Genomic DNA, 22,678 nt, shown 5'->3' on the forward strand with positions numbered 1-22,678 from the left:
TAGATCATCCATGTAAGAGATTTTCCTCTTTGGCTAAAATCTTTTTATTTTTATATTAATTTATCTTAAAACCAATTCAAAAGTTAAATTATTTCGTAGTCCAGCTCTTTGACCCCAGTTTTATGGAGGAAGAACTTTGATCTACCATTAATTATTTAGATTTTTCTTTTTTTTTTTTTTGGGGGGTTCAAGTATATAAAATGATACTTTGAGGTAACTGTTAAGGGATGGAATATTAGTTGCCAAAAACAAGTGATCTCCATGATAAAAAGAAAATCAAGCGGAAATGTTCATTTCATGCTGATACAATAAACAAGCCAATCCAGTATGTTTTAGCCTAGAAAGCACAGTGACATGCACCCCACACCTTATTTTAGCTTCCATGTTAAAGGGAAGTATACATACTCTACAATCCATGTAAACTGCATTAAGTTTACCATTCAATGAATCAAACTGGGGAACAGATTAAGCTGCAGCAACAGCTTCCGTGGGCTTGGCCTCGGGTTCTGTTGGTTTCGCCTCAGTTTCGGCTGGCTTCACCTTGGTTTCAGCTGGATTCGCCTCGGTTTCGGCTGGCTGCACCTCGGTTTCGGCTGGCTTCGCCTCGGTTTCAGCCAAAGCTTCTGCTTCCCAAAAGGCAGTCTTCTTTCCGGTCTTTGACACGGTCTGCAGCACAGCATCAGGCTGGACGTTGCCCTTCACAGTCACTTTCTGTTGCTCCAAATCTACTTCATATGATTCCACACCTGAAAAGTATATCATAACAGTTAAGTAATCAAATCAGAAAAAATAAATTACAGCAACATTGTTAAGGCAAATAATTTTATTATAGATTTTGATCATAATTTTTGTTTTTGACACAATAACTAAAACTACCTATAGCCCCTCCCCAACCCATAAATAGAATGATAATGCGTTTTAACACACTCGAACCCACATACTCTTATATTGTTAACAATGCCCATGCTAATCGAACTAATATTCAATCGACAGATATAATTTTTAAATGAAGTTATCTATGCAAGGATACTTTATTCGCTAACAGAAAGATTCATCTATCTGATATCTATGTAAAGAACTTTTTTCTTAGTGATTTTTATTATTCTGTTTGGAGTGTTGAGACATGTATTGTATATTGTAGGCATATTAAAGCTTGCGAAAAATGTTCTACATCCCTCAAGTCCTTATTTACTTCATATCTAGTCAAGTTAACTAATCATGGGTGTAATGATAAATGATTTGCGTTTCCTTCGAAAGTAGAGTACAGACCTAGACAACCCTTCCCCTCCCCTACCCTATTGACTTGAAAAAGAAAATACTACCTAGGTGAGTCGTCCCATAAATATGAAAGATAATTTTAGATGAGATATAGTAATATGGTTTTAAAACTTCGAGTTAAAGATAATTTTAGAGGAGCAAAGGTGATAATTGAAAATGCAAGGGTTAGAACATACCTTCCATTTTCCCCAGAACTCTCTTCACGGCTCCAACACATCCTTGGCATGACATGCCAACCTTGAGCACAACAGTCTGCAATAAACAAATGAACACCTTGTTAATTAACAACGCTGATCCACAACAAAATTAGATCGGATTCAGGGAAATATAAACATGTCAATGTTCATCTCCAAAGTATCGACACAAGATGATCACTCAAATTCTTTTTCTTTTTTTGTTAAAAAAGCAATTTGGTAATCATTTTCCTTTTAATCTTTGAAACCAAAACAACCAAAATTCGATATAATTGTAGGAACTTGGAATTGAACCCTAGCAAAGTCAAAAGGGAAACAACAAAGATCAATCAAAAGATTAATTCACAGAAACAAGAAGAATTTTGACCCAGAAAACATTCCAAACATATATAAATAAACAGAAATCTTTAAAGATGGAGCCAAGAAGAAGTAACCTGAGACATGGCTTTTGTTTTGCTTTGGGAAGAGAGAAAAAAATCTGAGGGAAGAGGAAGAAGAGGATATTGATTGGCGTTAGTATGAAGCAGAGGTGGTGGAAGGAATCGAAATTTATAGAAGAATTATTGGTAGTGGCCTTCTACGTCAGGTCCAAACCACGCGCTTAATTTTCTTCTTGCCGTTAATTAAGCATTCATGTTGTTAAAAAAAAATCTTGGGTATTTATGTATAGGATTTGCTCCTCTGATCCACCCTCGAATCAAAAATGTTTAGGTGATAAAAGGATAATTTTGTTGTCTTCTCTTCTTATATTTGGTTCTACTTGGAATGCTAAGGGTTAATAAATCATTAATCTTACAAGCATAAGATTTCACGAGTCTAAATCAATAGGACTACATGTCTGACATGGATAAGATAATTATCATTCATACATCACATATATCAATTCCCCATATATGGCAAGCTATATGTACGAGGACCAGGCACTGATAGGTCGACTAAATTTTAGCGAGTCCAAAATCAATATATGAGGGACACGTGGCATTGAAAGCTTACTAACATTGAAAAAAGAAGCCAATACACTCTTTCCTGTATAACTATCAAGTATCTCTCTCTCTTTCCTCTCCATTCCTCAATTAGTACCCACATTCTGATTATCTCATGCTTCTTATGGCTCTTCACCATCGACTGAACCGCCATAGATTTCCTTATTAGGAAATTAGCTTTTCAAAATTTTCCACCTTTTCAAGTCACATACTTATTAAAGTACTTTGCCTTCTTATGCACTTAGCTTTTCAAAGCTTTCAACCTTCTTTGCTTAGGTACTTCTTAAAGTACATTATCTTCTTAAGCACTTATCTTTTCAAAGCTTTCAACCTTCTTGAGTTGCATACTTCTTAAAGTACTTTACCTTCTCAGGCATTTAGTTTTTCAAAGCTTTCATCTATTTCAGGTTGCATATTTCTTAAAGTACTTCACCTTCTCAGACACTTAACTTTTCAAAGTTCTCAACCTTATCAAGTTGTGAACTTCTTAAAGTACTTCGCCTTATTAGGGTTTTAGCTTTTCAAAACTTTCAACCTTCTTAGTTTCCATACTTTTTAAAGTACCTTGCCTCCACAAGCACTAAACATTTTCACACGTCCTTAATCACATTGGAAACTTAACTTGTTGCATGATTTTCCATGTTCTCACATTACTACTCTAACCCCTTCTCTTGCTCTAAAATTTTTCTCACATTAACAACAAGCTTGAGTTGCGAGGAAGCCTTGAAGATTTCCACTTTGCAACCTTGTGCCTCCTCCATCCACTTTGTTACTTCAGTAGCATTCTTGCCAAAGGATACCCAAAGGGTCCTTTTCTTTAGCTTTAAAGCTTCTTTTTCCTTCATGAGAGCGCTCATTTGGTCGAGGTCATGCCATAAGTGGTTGTACACCTTATTCACCATCAAGCTTAATTCCTCAAGATGGATAAATAGGACCTATCAAACTTATTAGTGTCTTTTATCTCACACGTTGCTTATTGCTCTAGAGTATCGCGTGATAACAGATGAACCATACTATCCTTCCCTATAATGATCCAAATGTTTTTTTGTGTAAAAAAAATCAATTTTGTGTCAAATTTAGTAATCTAAGTCATTCTAGCTTGGAGTAGTGGAAATATCAACTTCTATAGCCCTTTTTTGTTTAAGTATTAGACCCTTACTCATCCAACAATGCTAAGATCTTGCGCCAATGAAACCCACAGAATGTGATTCCTATAAAAGAATACAATAAAGATGACTATATCAAATTGTAATCTACATATTGCAATATCCAATCCTTAATGATCCCTTAATAGTAACAACAGTTGAAGAACCCACACCTTTTACTAGTGTGGCATATGTCAACTTCTGTTACACATAATTATTATTTTCTTAGTATAAGTCATATTGTCCATCAGTGAAAAGAACACTTCTAGGAACACTAGCTTGAGATTAGCAAGCCTCATCATTTTGAGGGGATGCCAATGGAAATAACAGAAGCTACTAAGCTAATCACTTTATGCTTCTTCAAGATCTTTAGAAGGCCAGGGTCAACCACCTTACAACGACTCGATTTTCATTAGTGTCAAAAAACTCGATTCAAGGTTTTATTCTTGAAAACGAGTTGTTTAAAATCTCAAATTGAGAAGTTAGTAAGTAGAATGTGAAATTAATAAATAAAATCGAATAGTAATTAAATAAATTAAGTTGTTTTATAAGTAATTCAGGGACTAAATTATAAGGTAAGTATAATAAAGGAGTTAATTGAGGTTTTGTGCATGTCATTGTTTAGTAATTGTTTCATGTCCTTGAAAGTAATTAAACCATGTTTAAAATAAGTTAATGGCTTGAGATGGTCTAAGCCATTGTTACCCACTAAGTTTAGTAAGGATTAATAAAGACCATTGATTGAAAATAAATTAGTTTAAGTAATTATGACTAATGGATAAAAGATGGTGGGATGAAAGAGAAAATCATCTTCCTCCCTTAGCATTGCTTTCTATAGCTATTGAAAAAGAAAGAAAACTCAAAGCTTTCTTATTCACATTCGGCTAACAATTTGATAAAGTAAATATGTGTATCTTCCTTGGAGTTTTGTGAATTCATAATCCTCTCAAACTAGCATGTCTTACTATGTGTTAGAATTCCAAATTATTAAGTTAAATTCTTCACATTCGGCCAACAAATTGATAAGGTAAATATGTGTATTTTCCTTGGATTTTTTTTAATTCATAATCATCTCAAACTAGCATGTCTTACCCATGTGTTAGAATTCCAAATTATTAAGTTAAATTCAAGTTCCCATTAAAATGATTTAGTGAAATTAAGCTTAATTTTGATGAGATTTTGAAGTATGAGTTTTGAGTATGTTAGGACTAAGTTAAAAGTAGTAAAATATGTTGGAATTGATTAGAAAATTCAATTAAGCTATGTAGTTGATTTACAACATTAGGAATCAAATTGAATATGTTGAAAGTTGTTAGAAAATTATGTCATGAATTGAAAGCTGGAGGTCCCTAGTAGAGAAATATGAAATCGATTTTCAATCCAATAAAGTAAATAAAAAATTTATGAGCATTTCAGATATTAAGGCTTATAAGGACTAAAATGATTATATTGAGTTGATTTGTGTTTGAACTATGTGATTAATGAGTTTTTGTATTCAAATTTAATTTTATAGCCAAAGACGATGTAGAACCATCTCAAGATAAAGGGAAAGCCAAAGTCATTGACGAAAAGTTGTTTCTAGTTTGTGCTACTATAATTCATTTTCAATAAGTCGTTCATAAATTAGCTAGTTGTATAAATGAATATGAAATAAAATTTTACGTAATCATATCTATCCTAAATTTATGAAATGATGAATTAGATATTGAAGTTGTCGAATCAAAGTATGAATAATTGACTTATGCTATAAATACTTTAAAATATACATGATTAATGTATATAAATATTGAGATGTTGATACTATGATGATATTCATTACAATGATGATTATGATGTTAATGCCCCATTAAAAGATCTTAACCGTGGTCCAGGTATAGTTGGCTGTCATAGAGTCACTGTTATCAATGGTTTATTAGCCCCAATTCCCATAGGGTTGTGGATAAATACTAAAAGTCATCATTGTCGGGAAACCCAAGATGACAAAATAAAACAGTACAGACAAACACTAAAAGCCATCATTGTTGAGCAACCCAAGATGACAGAATAAAATAGTCTCAATTCCTAGAAGGTCGTGACTTACTCGTTATATAGATCTAAGTATTTATTCTAATGTCTATCTTCGGTTGATAAAGGTCGGAAAGTGTAAGTAATGAAAAAGACATTTAGTAGTATATTGAATCATTGAGTATGTGATGATATAAAATTATGAAATATTAATACAAGTATTGAATTACAAAATTTGGGAATGATATGATTCTTGATTTTGTGATAAATTAAAACAAGTAGTTAATGTTATATTTATGTATTTTCTTTAATTTGGTTTTAATATATTGAACTCGAATTATATTAGCACCACCGAGTATTCAATGCTCAATGTAAGATTATGTTTATTTTTGTGCACAGGTCTCAAACAAGGATTTTCGTAGATTGAAAGCGTTCAAGCATCCATTCTCAACAACCCAGGCCGAGAATCATTTTGCTACCTCTTTTGTATATATTTATGTGTTTGTGTTGAAATGACATGTACCTAGGTTGTTTTGGACATGATGTTTAAGTTAACATTTTGGTATATTTGATACTTAGCATATAACATTTTATCAAGGTGAATTTCATTATTTGATTAATAGATAATTATGATAGATTATATGTGTTTGAATATATGAATTACTTAGTTAGATATTTATGCATTGATGGTTACGATTTGATGATGTTTGGTTGTGCTTGTATGTGTTAAATTGATAATCTTACATTGAGTTAATGTTTAGGTGTGTTCAAGGTATATTTTAGTATGGTTTTAACACTTAAAAATGTGCATTTAGGGTCAATTTTCCATTAAGTCTTGAGATAGTATGAACGTGTCTCAAGACCATAAGAACAAAATTTACCTTATTCCTATCTATACATGTTTCAATTAACCAATCTAATGGATGTGCTATATTAACATATTAGCAATATTGATGTTCACATTTCCACTAAATTCATAACATATGGCTATGTTAACATATCATTTTCAAATCGAATTGATTGATTTGTCATGTTTTCACATCGGCCTTTAAGCTCGTATATCTGGTTCGCATGATCTTTCACATACTATCGATGTTTTTATATCGTAATTCATCTTGTATCACCAATTCAAAATATCAATCCATTTCATTTACCATATCAATTTTACATTTTATACCGCTATTAACCTAACTCGAACTCGAACGGTTACACAAATCCCACCCAACATGCCAATTTGGCACCCAATGCCTCATCAAAACGTCCGAAGTAAATATATTGTGCCCAGAGCTCATCGGTATAACCAAAGTAAATATTGTGTACATCACTCATTGGAATGTTCGAAGGAAAATGCGCCCAACGTTCATCAACATATAGTCGAAGTAACCCGTACTCAATTTATCTTGTGGCATGCCAGCTATATCCAAATCTACTCGAATAGTTAATAGTGTAATCAATTTTCCAATCCCATCATATAGTTCAATTCACATTACATCATTCTCAATTCATCATCAATTTCTCTATTTTAACATATCATATAACATGCTTCAACCCAATTCCATATCCAATAACATATATCAATTCATTCATACAGGTTCTATTCTATTCAATTTAATCCACTATCTCGATATTCAATCTCAAACATAGCAATTCAATTTAAATAATCATTGTTAACTCACCTAAATGTCATATTATGCAAAATATCACAAATATGCAACAATTAAATTGATCTCGAATCATAGAAATACAAATTGAAAACTCGCGTCACTTTGAGTCGGCTCTTACCTTTCCTTTCCCTCTTGATAACCTTGCATTGTCTTTAGCTACGAATAATAATTCAATAGTAACACAATATCAAATTCCATATCAAATCACATTCAAATCCAAAGTCATACACATTTTGCAATTTATTTAATTTAGTCCCTAAACACAGGACAGGCATAACTTTTATTCTAGGGCTTCGGATTAAAATATGATTTCACATATGTTCATTAGGGACCTCCTAATTTCTATTCCCACTGAAATTTCATAATAATTTTTCATTTTATTCAATTTGGTCCCTAATGTTTGAAATTGATAATTAAGCTTTACAATTTAGTCATTTTCTTAAACTAAGCTTAATTTCTATCAATTTCACACTTAATTCTTCAAGAAATTTGTTGGGAAATGTGCCCATATTGTAGTAAACACATAATTTTCTTCTATGTATTTGAACAATGGATAAATAAATAAAGTTAATTTCACATTTCACTATTATATTTTTGTATTTCTATCTTTCATGTTTTGCATACATAGCAAAATTGATATAAGGAAATATTAGCTCATTGATTGTCTAAGTTCAAATTGATGATAAGTGACATTGTAAGAATGTTTATATTTCGAGAAAGACAAGTTACTTCAGTAGATAATCTAAACAAGTCTGTAATCTCGTAAAAGAATTAAAGTGAGCATTTGATTCAAATACATAGAAGGACTATTATATCGTATACAATTTCAATTAGGGAGATGACTAGTCTTGGCTCTCGGAGCAATTGACTCCATAAGTAGAGACATAGATGTACTCATTGGAACAATGATACATTGGAAATAATACATTGGACTAAACCCAAGTTGAATTAGTTTTGAATGCGTTTGTAAATTAATTCACTTGTGATGTTCATGGTGTGACTTACCTAAATCCTGAGTTAGACATTAACCATGTTTATGTAACTCATGTGCTTTGATATAAATGGAGGCTTATTCTCTAAAAATGATCGAGTCAATAGCCGGTATGTTGGGTACATGACTTGTGTATGGCATGACTTTACTAGCAACAATGGAATTCATAGCTCGATTAAAGAGTTAACGATATCCTCTCATTGACATTGTGTGGATTGATAAATATGAAACATGATCACTGGTTGTTTGTTCTCAAAAGTGCAATTTATCACAATCATTAGTTGATAGTGATCATATTAATCATTAAAAAGACACAATATTAACAATGAGATAAAATAGGGTTGTATTGAGTGAATGAATTTCACTCAAAGGAATGGAGGATAACATATTAGGGTAACACACACATGGCGAAGTCATTGGATAGAGTAGTTGGATGAATCACTTTCGTAAAGAGTATACAATAAGGAGTTTTCAATCATGGTACTTCTTGTGGACTGACTCCATGATAAAGTAAATTACAAATTATCGAAATGATGCTTCTAGACATAATTGCAATTACTTGAGCCTAATTGTATATGTTCGATTGGTCTCTCCACTAGCTCAACAAAAATTTGATCGAATTGCATTTGAATTAAAAGAAAATCCTACAATTTTGGAAACAATTTAATTGATTCGATTTATTCAATGTGGAATTAAATTAGACGGTTGTGAGAATTATTCAACTAGAGAATTTTATTAAAGAATTTTCTTGAAAAATTAATTTAGAAAATCTTAGTGATTTTTGAGAAAATTAATTTTGATTAGGTAAAATTAAATTAGTCAAATAAATTAAAATAAATATGATATTTTTGAAAATAAATTTTCAAGTCAGACAATTGGCCCAATGGGTAATTGAACTTCAAAATTGGACCCGATATCAAAAATTGAACTCGATAACCAAAACCTAAGATCGAGACCCAAAATTGGTTGAACCAGCCTGGTGTATGAAATTGGGTTGACGGTCCAACCAGTGGCTGAACTGAACCGGTTAGACCATCATTAGCTCGAATTGAACCAACTGCCAGACCAACCAGGCATGCAAATGCCTAGCCAATTATGCCTCGGCCATGACAGCAAGCTGTTCAAACATCTTGTTGGGGGGTTTCAACCAACCTCATCGATAATATTGGGCCAAGCATGTGAACACTTAGTCGAGGGATGCTGCATCTCATGTGGCTAGTTGTGCGAACTACCGGCCTTGGCAAGCACTTGCCAATCAAGGAAAGGGGGAGGTTGGGCATAGGGTCAGCTGTTTGAATGGCCAACCTCACCCCAACCACGACACCGACGGTCTCGCGAGGTGGTGCGTAGAAAGGGCCTGAAGCATTTGGGCAAAACAGCGACGGTTCGAGGTGCCGAGAGGAAGTTGCGTTGGCAATGGCACCACCGGGCACGGCGGTTATGACTGTGGCAATCCAGCAGTCGATCGATGGTCGACAGCGGCAGTTCTTCGGTGGTAGAGCAATGGGAAAATTAGACTCCTAGTGAGACTTTACCAAGTAGCTTGATTTCAAATTAACTTTTCCAAAGATAATATTGTTTTAATGAAGTTAATATTAAATTAAATTTGATAGTTATCTAGACAATATTTTATTAATTTAATATTAATGTGATTAATTTTAATCCTAGTTGAGCTCTCCCTAAACTCTACTTATATAAAGAGCATGAGTCATTTTTCTCATACAGTTGAATTCAAAAAAAATTGTAGAGAGAATTCTTTGAAGAAATTATTTTAGAAAATTTCTAAATATATTCTTATTATTTATAACTTGACCCCAAAAGTTTAGAGAAATTATGCAATTTCCCCACTAGTAATTTTTTGAATTTTTTTATTCGAAGTGAGTCCACATTTGATAGATGTAAACTTGAGGATAGCGGAGAAGACTACTCGGTTGAAGTGTTCATCTTAGATGAATCATAAAGGTACGATTTTGATAAAGTGTTCATTACTTCAGATAACACAACCAAGTTCTTATTTTTGGAAAAAATTAAAACTATGATTTTCCTTTAAAACTATTTTCTGTTGTGTTTTCCAAACCTGATCTTTCAACAAAATCAACAACAGAAACTTTATAAAACTTTAAAAGTTTTACAAATTGGTACATGGGCTAGCTAAATCAAGCTCTCATGACCTCAAATCTATAAAATTACAAGAAAATGACTTGATTGCACTTACCAAATTAATGGTCGAATGCTTGAACCCTAAAACTTTCTTCTTCTTTTTTTTCTTTTGCTCTTTGGTTTTCACGGCTTGGGGAAGTAGATGATAACATCTTCCACTAAGGTTTGGCTTTTATATTATGATTAGTTTATTAATTAATCTTAATTAATCAAATTTAATTAACTTTAATCATGTTTAAGCTTAATAAATGGCATCCAATATCATTATCCACTATCAACTATTTAAAAGTGGTTTATTAATCATTTTGGTTATTTGCTATTTAAGTCCGCAAGTCTTTTTTTAATTAAAAAGCTATAGCGATTCAACTTTTACAATTTAGTCCCTAAGCCTTAATTAACTATTATTTCGCCTAAATTACATATCTAAATTTCAATTCATCTATACACTAACTCTGTAAATATCTCTATTAAATATTTACGAACTCGATTTAAGGAAATAGTATTCCAAATCGAATTCTAACACCACTAAAAATTGGGTCATTACAATTGATGAAGGAGAGATAGGTGCTCAAGAATTGTAAAAATAAAATTTCCTTAAAAAATGGCATAAGCCCTCTATTTATAGAAGAATACATGGGCTATGAAAATGATAGAAAATTAGAGAAAAATGCCCTAAAACTAATGTAAATATTGCTAATGAAAAAAATACCACGTTAAAATTAACAATTACACTCATTAAAGACATTGTTTCAAATTTATGAAATTACCACTAAAGTACTCATTGAACCCTACTATTGATATTCCAATCTACAACAGTTTATAAATGGCACCCGATCGCCCCAACATCATATCCTCAAAGAAGTGCACTTTATAAACTTCTCTTTTATTAAGGTAGACAATTGTCATACTCCTACGACTGGGTACCTCTTACACCTCTTATATATGAGCACCCCACACCATTATGAAAAGAGCATTACCACGATGCCCCTAAGGACAACCATCTCATCTGATCCAATCTCATTAATATTTTGATAAGTTATAAAAGTAATATATTTTAATCTCATTCTTAATGCGTTTTTGGACGATTAATTATGCAAATTAGTGAAATTAATGCTCCTAATCCTTTAAACTCATGTTTCTATACTTAGGAGAGCATTTGAGAGCGAAAGGAGCTAAAAACGAGCCAAAATCGGACAAATAGAGCTATGTTTAGGAGCCTCATGGCCTGGGCATTTCCACACAGATTGGACACACGCCCATGTGCCAGCCAGTGACGATATCGCACCTTGCTTCCCAAATATGTGGAAAAACTCAATTTTTAGGCTTTTTGAGCATTCTAAAGTCTATAAATGTCCATTAGAAGAAGACATAAAGGGGCAACCAGAGAAGATCGAAGAAAAGACTCGAAGAACACCATTAGAATCAACTCGGAAGCTGATCTCCATCAAGATCAAATATCTCCTTTTAATTTCTTTCAAAGTATTGAGTTTCTATATGTCTTGTGGTTATTCTGACTTTGAGATGTTTTCATTCATGATTATGAACTAATTCCCTAGATATCTAAGGAGAATGAAACCTATGATGAATCATTTTATTTAATTTCTGTTTTTACGCGATAAATACTTAATTCTTGTTCTCGATTATGTATGCTTATTTCTTGTTTTAATACTTTTGGGATATTAATTCATGTTTAATGTGTTTAATTCAGTGGAGTAAAAGTCTCTGTTTAAGAGTAGATCTAGCATAATTGAGTGGAGTTGCATGCAATCTTAGAAATAGGACGACATAAATCTACCGAATTAGAGTTAAACCTAATAGGAGAATCCATAGATTAAGTTAATACGACGATAAGGGTTTAATTAGAAAGAGATTTCAATTAATCAACCTAGAGTTAGTTGTTCTTACTCTGGAAAGAGATATTAACATAATTTAGGGATTTCTACGGATCAAGAAACAACTAAATAAATTGTTTAATTCAGATTCATAATAATAGGTGAAGTCTAGGTGGATTCTTTCCTGGGTATTGTCTATCTCATTGGTTAGTATTCGATTATTTCCTTGATCCATTATCTGTTCGTTCTTAGTTAAATTAGTTTAGTAAATTTAGATTAAAATACATCACTCCAAATTGTCAGCTAAATAATAGAAAAACAGTAATTACTAATGCTTTTAGTTCTCGTAGATACGATATTCTCTACTCACCATAGCTATACTATTGTTCGATAGATGTACTTGCATTTGTCATATTTATAGTTAGTTTAGTGACTATCATGTTTCCAACTTCCCAAGCTCACTAACCTGAAAGTAGTCACATTTGGACCATACTCTAATATGGGTTTAGGTTGGACTCGATCAGGGAGACAATTATGAGATGATAGACTCATTTGAAGCCTCATTAAAAAAGAGAGGGACAATAAAGAGATAGTATATGTAAATCACCATTTTTAATGGCTTTCCACACCAATTATGGTGTGAACTACTCTTATTTTAACAACTCTACACATCCCTATAATGTGATCCACCATCATCTTATTGTTATACATTTGGTATAACTTAATTATTGTTATAACAATACTAATAAATAATTAAGCATTATTGTCCCCTCTTCTAAGTGAACTACAAAATGGAAATTTTAAAGCATTCGGTTTTCTCCATTTTATCAACCATCAATTAGGTACTAATTATTTTTTTTTTCTTTCCTTAGAAGCAAAATAAAATATGCTAACTTTTTCAACAATAAAGAGACGTTTGGATTTGGTTAGTTTAGAAGTGAGTGGGCTGGGTTGCCAACTTTGAAGTGTTTCCTTGCACAAAATGCACTAAAAGTACAAAAGTTTCCATTAAAAAGTAGTACACAAGTACTCCCATCTTGTACTACACACTTTGTTCGCAGTACCCATTATGAGTTCTCATTGTTTCAAATGGGTGGGAAAAAAAGATTGGGTTTTAAGCTAATATAAGAAATGGATTGGGTTTTAAGCTAATATAAGAAATGTATCTAAGAAAAATAAAAAAAAAGTGATTGTGATATTAAATAAATATTAATTAGAAAAATATATCTATATATAAAGTGCGGACTAAGTTAATATCACAAGTCAACTAGACATCGTTTAATTATAAAATTACTAAAATATCCTTACTTTAAAGGATAATTAATGTTATTATAAGGATATTTTCATCTTTTATACTTTTATATAATTTTTAAATAAAATAATTAAAAATATTATTTAAAATTGAACACAAAATTAACAAACTCGTATAAAATTTTTACCATTCTATTAATAATCATTTATTAATATAAAATATTTTCGTTCACATAAGTGATAAAATTTAATTTAGTATAATGATATAATTCTTTTAATAGAATACTATTGTTTTCATTCAAAATAAAGTAATAACAGTGTTTCGAAACTACTACATTACGTGCTTGAAAGTAAAAGATAATGTGCCAAAAGTTAAGCTAAATGCGTGAAAAAGGTAAGATGAGTGTAATTGCATTTTGTTTCTAAAAGTCTTGCTCCACGCTTTTATCATTGGACTTCCTTTTATACATTTAGGGTTTTTTTTTTTTTTGTACTTCAATTAAAATTTCAACATTGTTAAAATTAAATTTGAATTTAACCCAAAAAAGAAATTAACAGTTGGAGTTGAGAAATTATTTTATGGACCACTCCCATCACATCATCCATGGTTTCTTTCTAATTATTTAATGACATTTTAATAATTTTTTCCATGTCATTGACACACAATTTTAGTATTTTTTATCCTGAACTTGGAGTCCAAAATCTTGAATCGCAAACTCCAAACTCTAAACTCGAATATTGAACCATTAACTTGGGTTTAGGGTTCAAGTTTGGATTTAAGATTCAAAATTTGGATTTGGGTTCGAGATTTAGGGTTCAAGGTTCATGATTCTAGGTTTGAGATTTAGGGTTCTGGGTTTGGGGTAAATTTTTTTACCAAAATTATATGTTAATGACATAGAATTTTTTTTAATGAAATGTGATTAAATAATTGGAAAGAGATTATGCGTGATGTGGTGGAAAGAGTCCATAAAAAAATTTCGAAAAAGAGAATTATATTAGTTAAAATAAAAGTAAAGAAACTGAAAAATTGGGGAAAAAAAAGGAAGGGAAATTTTCATGGTCTATGTCAATACTCAGTAGGGATCTTTAGAATTCAATTCCTGTATCTCTTTCTAAGGGTAATGGCTCATCTAAAGCTAATACCAAAAGATTTGTAATGCTTTTTAGGGATAACGAGGGTCTCTAGGGATACGAGAAGTGCATTATTGGAAATATGGGGAGGTTGAGTGATGTGAGAATGGTGATTGATTAGTTAGTGAGAGACGAAATTAAAGGCGTAAAGGTTAGGATGGTCTTGAGAAATCAACTCTTGATTGAATTTGATGATGATGAAAGACTTAAGGTTTGTTGGTTCAGACTAACTTGGATGAGATTCAATTACCTAAACAAGACTCGTTTGGGATTGGAACGTTCGATATTCAGAGAGAGGGATTGAATCAGTTAATATGTGAATCGTACTAATTGATTGAATTGGTATAAAAACTAGTTGAATCAGTTTTTACTTTTAAGGATTTATTGGCTTAATAAAGCCTGTAAAACAATTCAATAATCAATTGAGCCCTCAATCGAAAACAACACTCAATTGAGTCCTCAATAATTAAATATAAACAATCAATTAAGCCCTCGAACCACCAAGTTTTGTGTAAACCCTTAATAGTGGTTATCTTTGCCACATGGTGTGCCAAGAGTGTGCCATGTGGCGAAAGGTGATATTTTCTCCTTAAAATTGTTAAAAATATAAAAAAACTGTAAAAAATTATATATCTTTTTAAAATATAAAAAATAGTAAAATTCAAAATAATTTAACAATAATAGAAAATTATTAAAATATATGAAATCTATATAAAATTACAAAAATTATAAAAATTGCAAAATAAAAAAGAAATTTATTAAAACTTAATAGAGAAATATAAAAATTATATAAAATTATGAAAAATGTAACCTATTATAATAATTATAAAAATTTTAGGCATAATATAAAAAATAGCCCCTAACGTTTGGTTGTTTGGTCACTTTGGCCTTTCACCTTTTTTTTGGATCACTTTCACACCTAATTTTTTTTTTGTGGTCAAATTGGCATGTTTTTAACATAGATGTTGACGTGGCCGTTAGGTGACTAATGGCACTAATTTGGAAAATATTTATTCCAACTAGGTGCCAACGCATTTGACACCTAATTAAAATTACAAATAATTAAAAAAAAGAATCAGATATTCAAAAAAAAAGAAGAGAAGCCTGACTGGTCCTAAAAATACAAAAACTCTTGAATTAGTTAATAAGAGAGAGAGAGAGAGGGGGAGAGAGAGAGAGAGAGCATATAGTGAACCCTAATTCAAGAAAATAAGAAAATTATGTGAAAGAAGATTACCAAAGGTTGTTGTAGAATCACATTTGATTTTGGATGATATATTGGAGTATGTTTTTAAAAGTTTTCACTTTGAAAATATTATGTATGTTATTTCGGTTAATGTTTAAGGTTTTTGAGTTTGGAGATTTTGGTTTAGGTGGTCGAATTTGGGGATTTTGGGTTAGGGGTTTTGATTTTGGGGATTTTTGTTTGGGGTATTCCAATTTTGGGGATTTTTCTTTATTGTTTTTTATTTTTAAGACATTGGTTTAGGGTTTTACTACCAATTAGAAGAGGAATTCCGTGTATTTTAGTTTTTGGCTACTAACGAAATTGAAATCCCTCAATAAACCCAAAACCCAAAAAAGAGGACTTTCTGATTGTTTCATTTGACAAATCCGCACGTTTCATTATAGTTTTTAGTTCAATGCACGAATTTTAGGTGGGGGTTATAAGGTTGGTTGGTGGGGACAGTAGTTCTAGGCATAATTCAGTAGTTGAACTTATTGAAGTGGTCCCTCCATCTTTTGTTGTTGTTATGTTATTATTTGTATACAAACTTTATCAGATTTGATTATATAATTATTAAATCATTTAACTTTATATGCATTTTGTATTGTTTATAATATTTCATATTTTGTTTGTCCATACCTTTTTTTACTGCACTTTGTTTGTCTATTAGTATGGAATCTTACTATTTTCTAACTTTTGTAATATGTTTTTTTATATTGTTTAAATTGCAGATGTCTACAGAGGAGGAATACTACATAAAATTGTATGTTAAGGGTAAATTTGTATGTGATCCCGTGTTAGGTATTCAGGTGGTGAGATGGTGAGGCTTAAAGAGGATCCATATACAATATCGTATTTTAAGTTGTGTAAAATAGTTAAAAAATGGTTAGAGTTTAACATAGTGCAACTAATTTATTTCCATCTACCTGGCAGTAGGACTTTGTAGGATAACCTTAAGGTTGTATGGAATGACAATAGCACTATAGACATGTTGAAATACTAGGTTAAGTATGAGCAGATAAACCTATATGTAGAGCATGAGATTGACATTACTATTTTTTATGTTGATGATTTAATGTTAGCTGCAGCAATTGCGGTTGGTGCTGGTGATGGTAAATAAGGTGTTGAGGTTATTAGCAGTAAAGGTGGTGAGGGTGTTGAAGGTTTAAATAGAGAGGGTGTTTCAGGTTGCTGGTAGTGAAGGTGGTGAGGGTGGTGAAGGTTTAGATCGGGTGTTGATTTTGTTAGCAGTAAATGTGGTGAGGGTGTTGAAGATTTATGTGGGAAGGGTGCTGAGGTTGTTGGCAGTCAAGGTGGTGAGAGTGGTGAAGGTTTAGGTGGGAAGGGTGTTGAGGTTGGTGGCAGTCAAGGTAGTGAAGGTGTTGAAGGTTTATATGGTTTAGATGCATCTGTTGAAGGGTTAGAAGAGGGTGATGGAGGTTTAAATGGTAGTGTTGAAGAAAATGGTGAGGAGTGGGTCGAGGATGAAAGTGATAGTGATTCAGAGGATTTGAATGTTTATTTGATAAATGTGATGTACTTTTCAAATGGCGATGGTGATGAGGAGCTTTAAGAAGCTAGGCAAAAGGTGAGGGAAGTGGAGAGAAAAACCAATGGGAAAGCTAAGGAAGCAGTACTTGATGAGACTGAAAGTGAAAGTTTTAGAGAGCAGTTTGAGGCTGAGGTCCCAAAAGAAGTCGGTGAAGGAATAAATGATAGAATTGATAAGGAAGAAGAGGGAAATGAGACTGAATATTTTAATAGTGATGATCATGGGAGCATACTTGGGTCAGATGATGATGACAATACTAATGCTTGTAAAAGAAGAAGTAGGCTCCCCACATACAATCCAAACTCAACAAATCCACACTTTTGTATTGGATGGTGTTTAAAGATAGTAAGCAATTCAAATCCGCAATTCGTAAGTACTCAAGGTGTTGTAAAAGGAAACTTAAGATAATCAAACCAAATAAGGTTAGAATTAAATGCATTGCATCTAAAAAGTGTAAATGGGGATAATTGCAAGTTACAGCAACATGTTTAGATGCATGCAAGTGAAAAGTTTTCATAATGAACACAATTGTTGTATTAGTTTTAGAAACATAATGGTTAATGTAAAACTAATTACATATCATTTTGAAGCTACTATTAGAAACCACCCAAAAATGAAGTTAAGGGAGAAACAAAGAAGGGTAACTTAAAAAATGCATGTGAATGTTAAAATGACAAAGTGTAGAAGGGCCAAAAAAATTGTGAATGATAAGTTGGTAGGAAACTTTGTAGAGGAATTTGCTATGCTGTGGGTTATGCTGATGAGTTGAGACTAAAGAATCCTAGAAGTGCTATAAAGATGGGAGTGAATAGAGTTACATCTGAATCTCCACCACATTTTAAGAGGTTTTATGTCTATTTTGAAACATTGAAAAGAGGTTGGAAAGAAGGGTACAAACCTATACTAGGTTTGGATGGTTGCTTCTTAAAAGGTCCATTTAAAAGTGAGATGTTGTTTGCTATTGGGAGAAATGGAAACAATCAGATGTACCTAGTTGCCTGGGCTATTGTTTGAGAGGGGATGCACTGATTCTTGGTCATGATTTCTTAGTCTTTTGACAACAGACTTAGTAATGAAAGATGGTTTTGGGTATACCATCATTAGTGACCCACAAAAGGTAAATAATGTTATTTATTTTGCAGCAATTTATTACTAATGTTTTACTTATATTTTTTAAATTAATTTGCAGGATCTTCAGATAGCCATTAATGTCATTCCGCCTAAAGTAGAACATAAAAATTGTGTTAGGCATGTCTTATCAAACTGGTTTGGTAGGAAGAATGCAAAGACATTCGAATTTACTTTTTAAAAAATTGTGAAGTCTACAACAGAGAGAGAGTGTGAACAAAACAAAGAAGAATTGTATAAGATTGATGAAAGTGTTGCAAATGAGTTGTTCTCCAAGAATTCAAAAGCTTAGACCAAAGCCTTCTAGGGGTTGCACTTGTGTCAGATATTGTTAATAATAACCTTTGCGAAGCATTTAACTTTAGCATCGCAGAGTCTAGATTCAAGAACATAATAACCATGTTGAAGGAAATCAAAGTTAAAATGATGACCAGTGGATAAAAGGAAGCAATGTAGTTCATGAAAGTACAATTATGGTCCACTGATAAAAAAGAAATTTGATGACAGTAAGAAGAAATGTGTTGATTGGAAGATGATATGGAATGGGGGAAATGGGTGTGAAGTTAAGAAAGGTAGAAAACAATACATAATAAATGTAGAGGATAAAACATGTAGTTGTCGAACTTGGCAATTATCTGGGATCCCTTGTCCCCATGCCTGCTCTGCTATATGGCATTTTGAACAAGATCCTGATGACTACATACATTGGTACTACTAGAAGGAGACATATTTGAAAGTATATGCATATGTTTTACAACTTATAAATGGGTCACATGAGTGGAGAAAATCTGGTATTGAGCCTGTGCTTCCACTAGTTGAGAAAACAATGCTTTGTAAGCCAAAGAAGAATAGAAGGAAGGCAAAAAATGAATCGAAAAAAGTGACGCATGAACAACTCAGTAGGGCTGGTCTAATTATGAGATGCATAAAATATGGTGGTGAAGGTCACATCAGAAGATCATGCCTTCAACCTAACACAACTGGATCAGAGGTATGCTCTCGTTATGCTCTCGATTGATGGAACTTGTCATCGGATGATTCACAAACAAACTATTTGTCTTATCAGGGCTCTTTCCCTGATTTTCTACTTCTTCCTCGTGAATGACTTATTATGAACAAATGAAACTCGTCAAATAGAATTCCAAACTTTAAGACTCATTAGAGAGAATATCAAATCTCGTAAAATTTGCTTAATCTGACTCGATTTTATTACAGAAACCAAAATAAATGGATTAAATAAAGAGAGGCTCCTAATACGTTTCTAAAATACTTTCGATTAAAATCTTTTAAAGATATAAAATATTCATAAATAAAGTCTCCTTATAAAATGATAAACTAATCTAATAATAATTAATTGACGCGTAGCAATCAACCACTGCCTTGGAAGAGTTCGGTGATATCAAACAATTTATCTTAAAAGATTACTATCTTAAAGCAGGAGAACGTGTAGTCGTCCAATTGGCTTCAATTTTCGTTGGAGATAGCTCTAGGGTTGTTAAATGTAGAAAATGTTTTTTGTTTTTACTTTATACTTGAAAGAAGATAAGCAAATTGGATAGCTAATTATTTTTGTTTCAATATTCTCACTTTTAATGTTGATAGATGACAACAGGAAATTGTTTAAAATTTTTGAAGGCTTAGTAACCCTTATAGACATGAGACCTACATAAGTAGATAGATGACAAATCATCCTCTGCTGGACATTACATTTTGTATTAACTCCAGCCTTAGCAAGGCGATCAGTGGTTTCATTTGCCTCTCTTGGAATTTCAAGAATTTCCCTGCAAATACCAATACAAAACTCTATAATATCTCTGACGCATCTTGAAGCTTTCGAGGGGCACCTGAAACAAGAGACAACATTAGAACAATCACTTTCTATCTGTAATTTAGAAGAACTAGCTCACTTGGAAGCCAAAGAAATAGCAAGAGCTTCCTTGACAGCCAAGGCAGGGGCAACAACACTTACAGATTTAGAAAAAATAATTAACGAGACACTTCTATGATCACGACCCTGGCTGCACCAAGGCTCACCGTGACAGACGTATCTATGTTAAATTTAACTGATCCGACAGGAGGAGGTATCCAAGCCTTCTTCTTGGTGCCAATCTTACTAACAACTGGCACTCCAACGTTCTGAGGAGAGCAAAAGAAATCATCTAGCGAAAAACTTGCCAGCACAGCCCCACCAACCCCGTCTAGCCACAATAGAGTCGAACAGTTCTTGCAAATCAAGAACCCTGCCGTTGAAAACATACTGTTCCGAAATGTCCATATACTCCATATATATAATGACATAAAAAGCCATCCTCCATAGTTCAGTAATACTCCTGCTCGGAGATACTTGGTTCCACAAAAGAAAGGACTGGGGATCTTTAGGCCAAGCAATTTGTATTTTCTAAATGGCACCACACATCTGCCAGACCACCAAAGATACCTTGCGCACAAAAAAGGCTTTTTTTTTTTCTTGTATATTACATTTTAAAAAATTAAATACCGAAATAGTATGTAAATAACATTATTTATCAAAATAAGATGTTTCAAACAATTCCAATGGGTGAGGGAGAGAGATGGGCGGCACTTTTTTTTTTTTACCAAATGATTGAAACATCATTACAAAATGATGTGTTTTTAAAAAAAATAATTTTTCAAGGGTGGAGGGGAAGAATGTGATCTTTTCAAATATTTATTTGTAATTGATATGTATTTGTTTGTTGACTTTGTTATCCTAAAAAAAAAATTAATAATCCAAATGGTATGTTCAAGAGATTATTTATGAGAATGGTACGTTTGCTACAAAAATAAATATCGAAATGAGTTTACAAAAATAAATACCGAAATGGGTTATTTGCTTGAAATTTTATAGTGACCCATTGTGGTAATTAATTTTTAGATCATCGTAGTAAAAGAACTTCATTTTACAAATGTTGAATATATGTTACATAATAAAAAATTGTTATTGGGATAAAAAATAAAAAAAATGAGATTTACATGCCAAAAAATTCTTTATAGAAATTGATATCCTTGCTTATGCTCCGTTCAGTGTTCAGTGGACTGTTTCTGTTGGTGCAAAATGTAAACAGTCATTGAACTTTATTGTATCCTCGAAGTTTATTGGCAATAACTCTTTTGCATACCATAATATAGATGGAAACAAATATAATCCTAAAAAATATGACATTGATACACATCTTATAGCATTATACAACATTTTTGTTTATTCGATTTTTTTTTCCTAGAAAAAGGAAGAATTTTGTGTTTCCTTTAATCCTAATTTTACTGATATTTTTAGTATCAAGTCAGCTGTTGATGACAGAAGATCTGACTCAGTATGGAAGAAAATTAAAAGAGTAGGTAATGCATCAAAATCTAAGTTGTTATATTATATATATATTCAATAAATATAAAACCTATGTTATTTCAGTGTCTCCTTCATTCCATATAAAACTTAAATCATCTGTAATATTATTTGATAAAAAACAGGTGACAACTGAGGGAGACAATCAATTTGGTTTAACAATAACTTTTGTTTTTAGTTTTATGTCCTTATTTTTATAATTAATTTTTTTCAGATTTTAATATTATAGCACAAATTTCATTTGATTTTCTGAATATTAAAATTTATTTTAATTTTTTGTACTTTTTCTATATTTAAATTTTAGTTTTGTATTTTTATTTTAGAAATTTAGTCTCTTTATTTTTGAATTTAAAAATTCAGATCTAATTGCTAACACCATTAAATTTTTCTATTAAATTACCTGGTGTAATTTTAGAAATTAAAAAAATTACTCACTTAATATTCATGTAACAAAAGGTAGCATTCCAATGGACTTGAATTTAACAAATAATTTTATTAACATTAATAACAGTTAAAAGTTATATAAGCATTTTTGTCAACATAAAATATTTGAGCTAATCAATGACATTGTAAAAAATTAAGGTAGGCTATTCTTTGCTAACTTGAGGTTGCTAGACTAAGATATTATAAGAAAGTCATTGTGGAAAGTGATTGTTTGGAGGCAGTGGAGTGCCTTACGAATAGATTTCGGAACTGTGATTCGATGATATTGGTACGTAAGATTACTGCAGTTAGGGGGTGCTTTCAAATGGTGAAGTTCTAGTTCATTCAAAGAG

The 22,678-nt window shown here is 32.0% G+C and overlaps 1 protein-coding gene across 1 annotated transcript; it reads right to left on the bottom strand.

Moving 5' to 3' along the window:
* Positions 1-265: 265 nt before the first annotated feature.
* Positions 266-2,094, bottom strand: LOC105779205 (copper transport protein ATX1). The gene is made up of 3 exons (XM_012602973.2): positions 1,907-2,094; positions 1,455-1,530; positions 266-746 (listed from the first exon to the last, which is right to left on the bottom strand). The coding sequence occupies exons 1-3, from the start codon at positions 1,913-1,915 to the stop codon at positions 466-468; spliced, it is 366 nt and encodes a 121-aa protein (XP_012458427.1). The 5' UTR covers positions 1,916-2,094; the 3' UTR covers positions 266-465.
* Between the last annotated feature and the right edge of the window lie 20,584 nt (positions 2,095-22,678).

This window comes from Gossypium raimondii, chromosome 4 (genome assembly GCF_025698545.1).
Source record: "Gossypium raimondii isolate GPD5lz chromosome 4, ASM2569854v1, whole genome shotgun sequence".
Lineage (NCBI taxonomy): Eukaryota > Viridiplantae > Streptophyta > Magnoliopsida > Malvales > Malvaceae > Gossypium > Gossypium raimondii.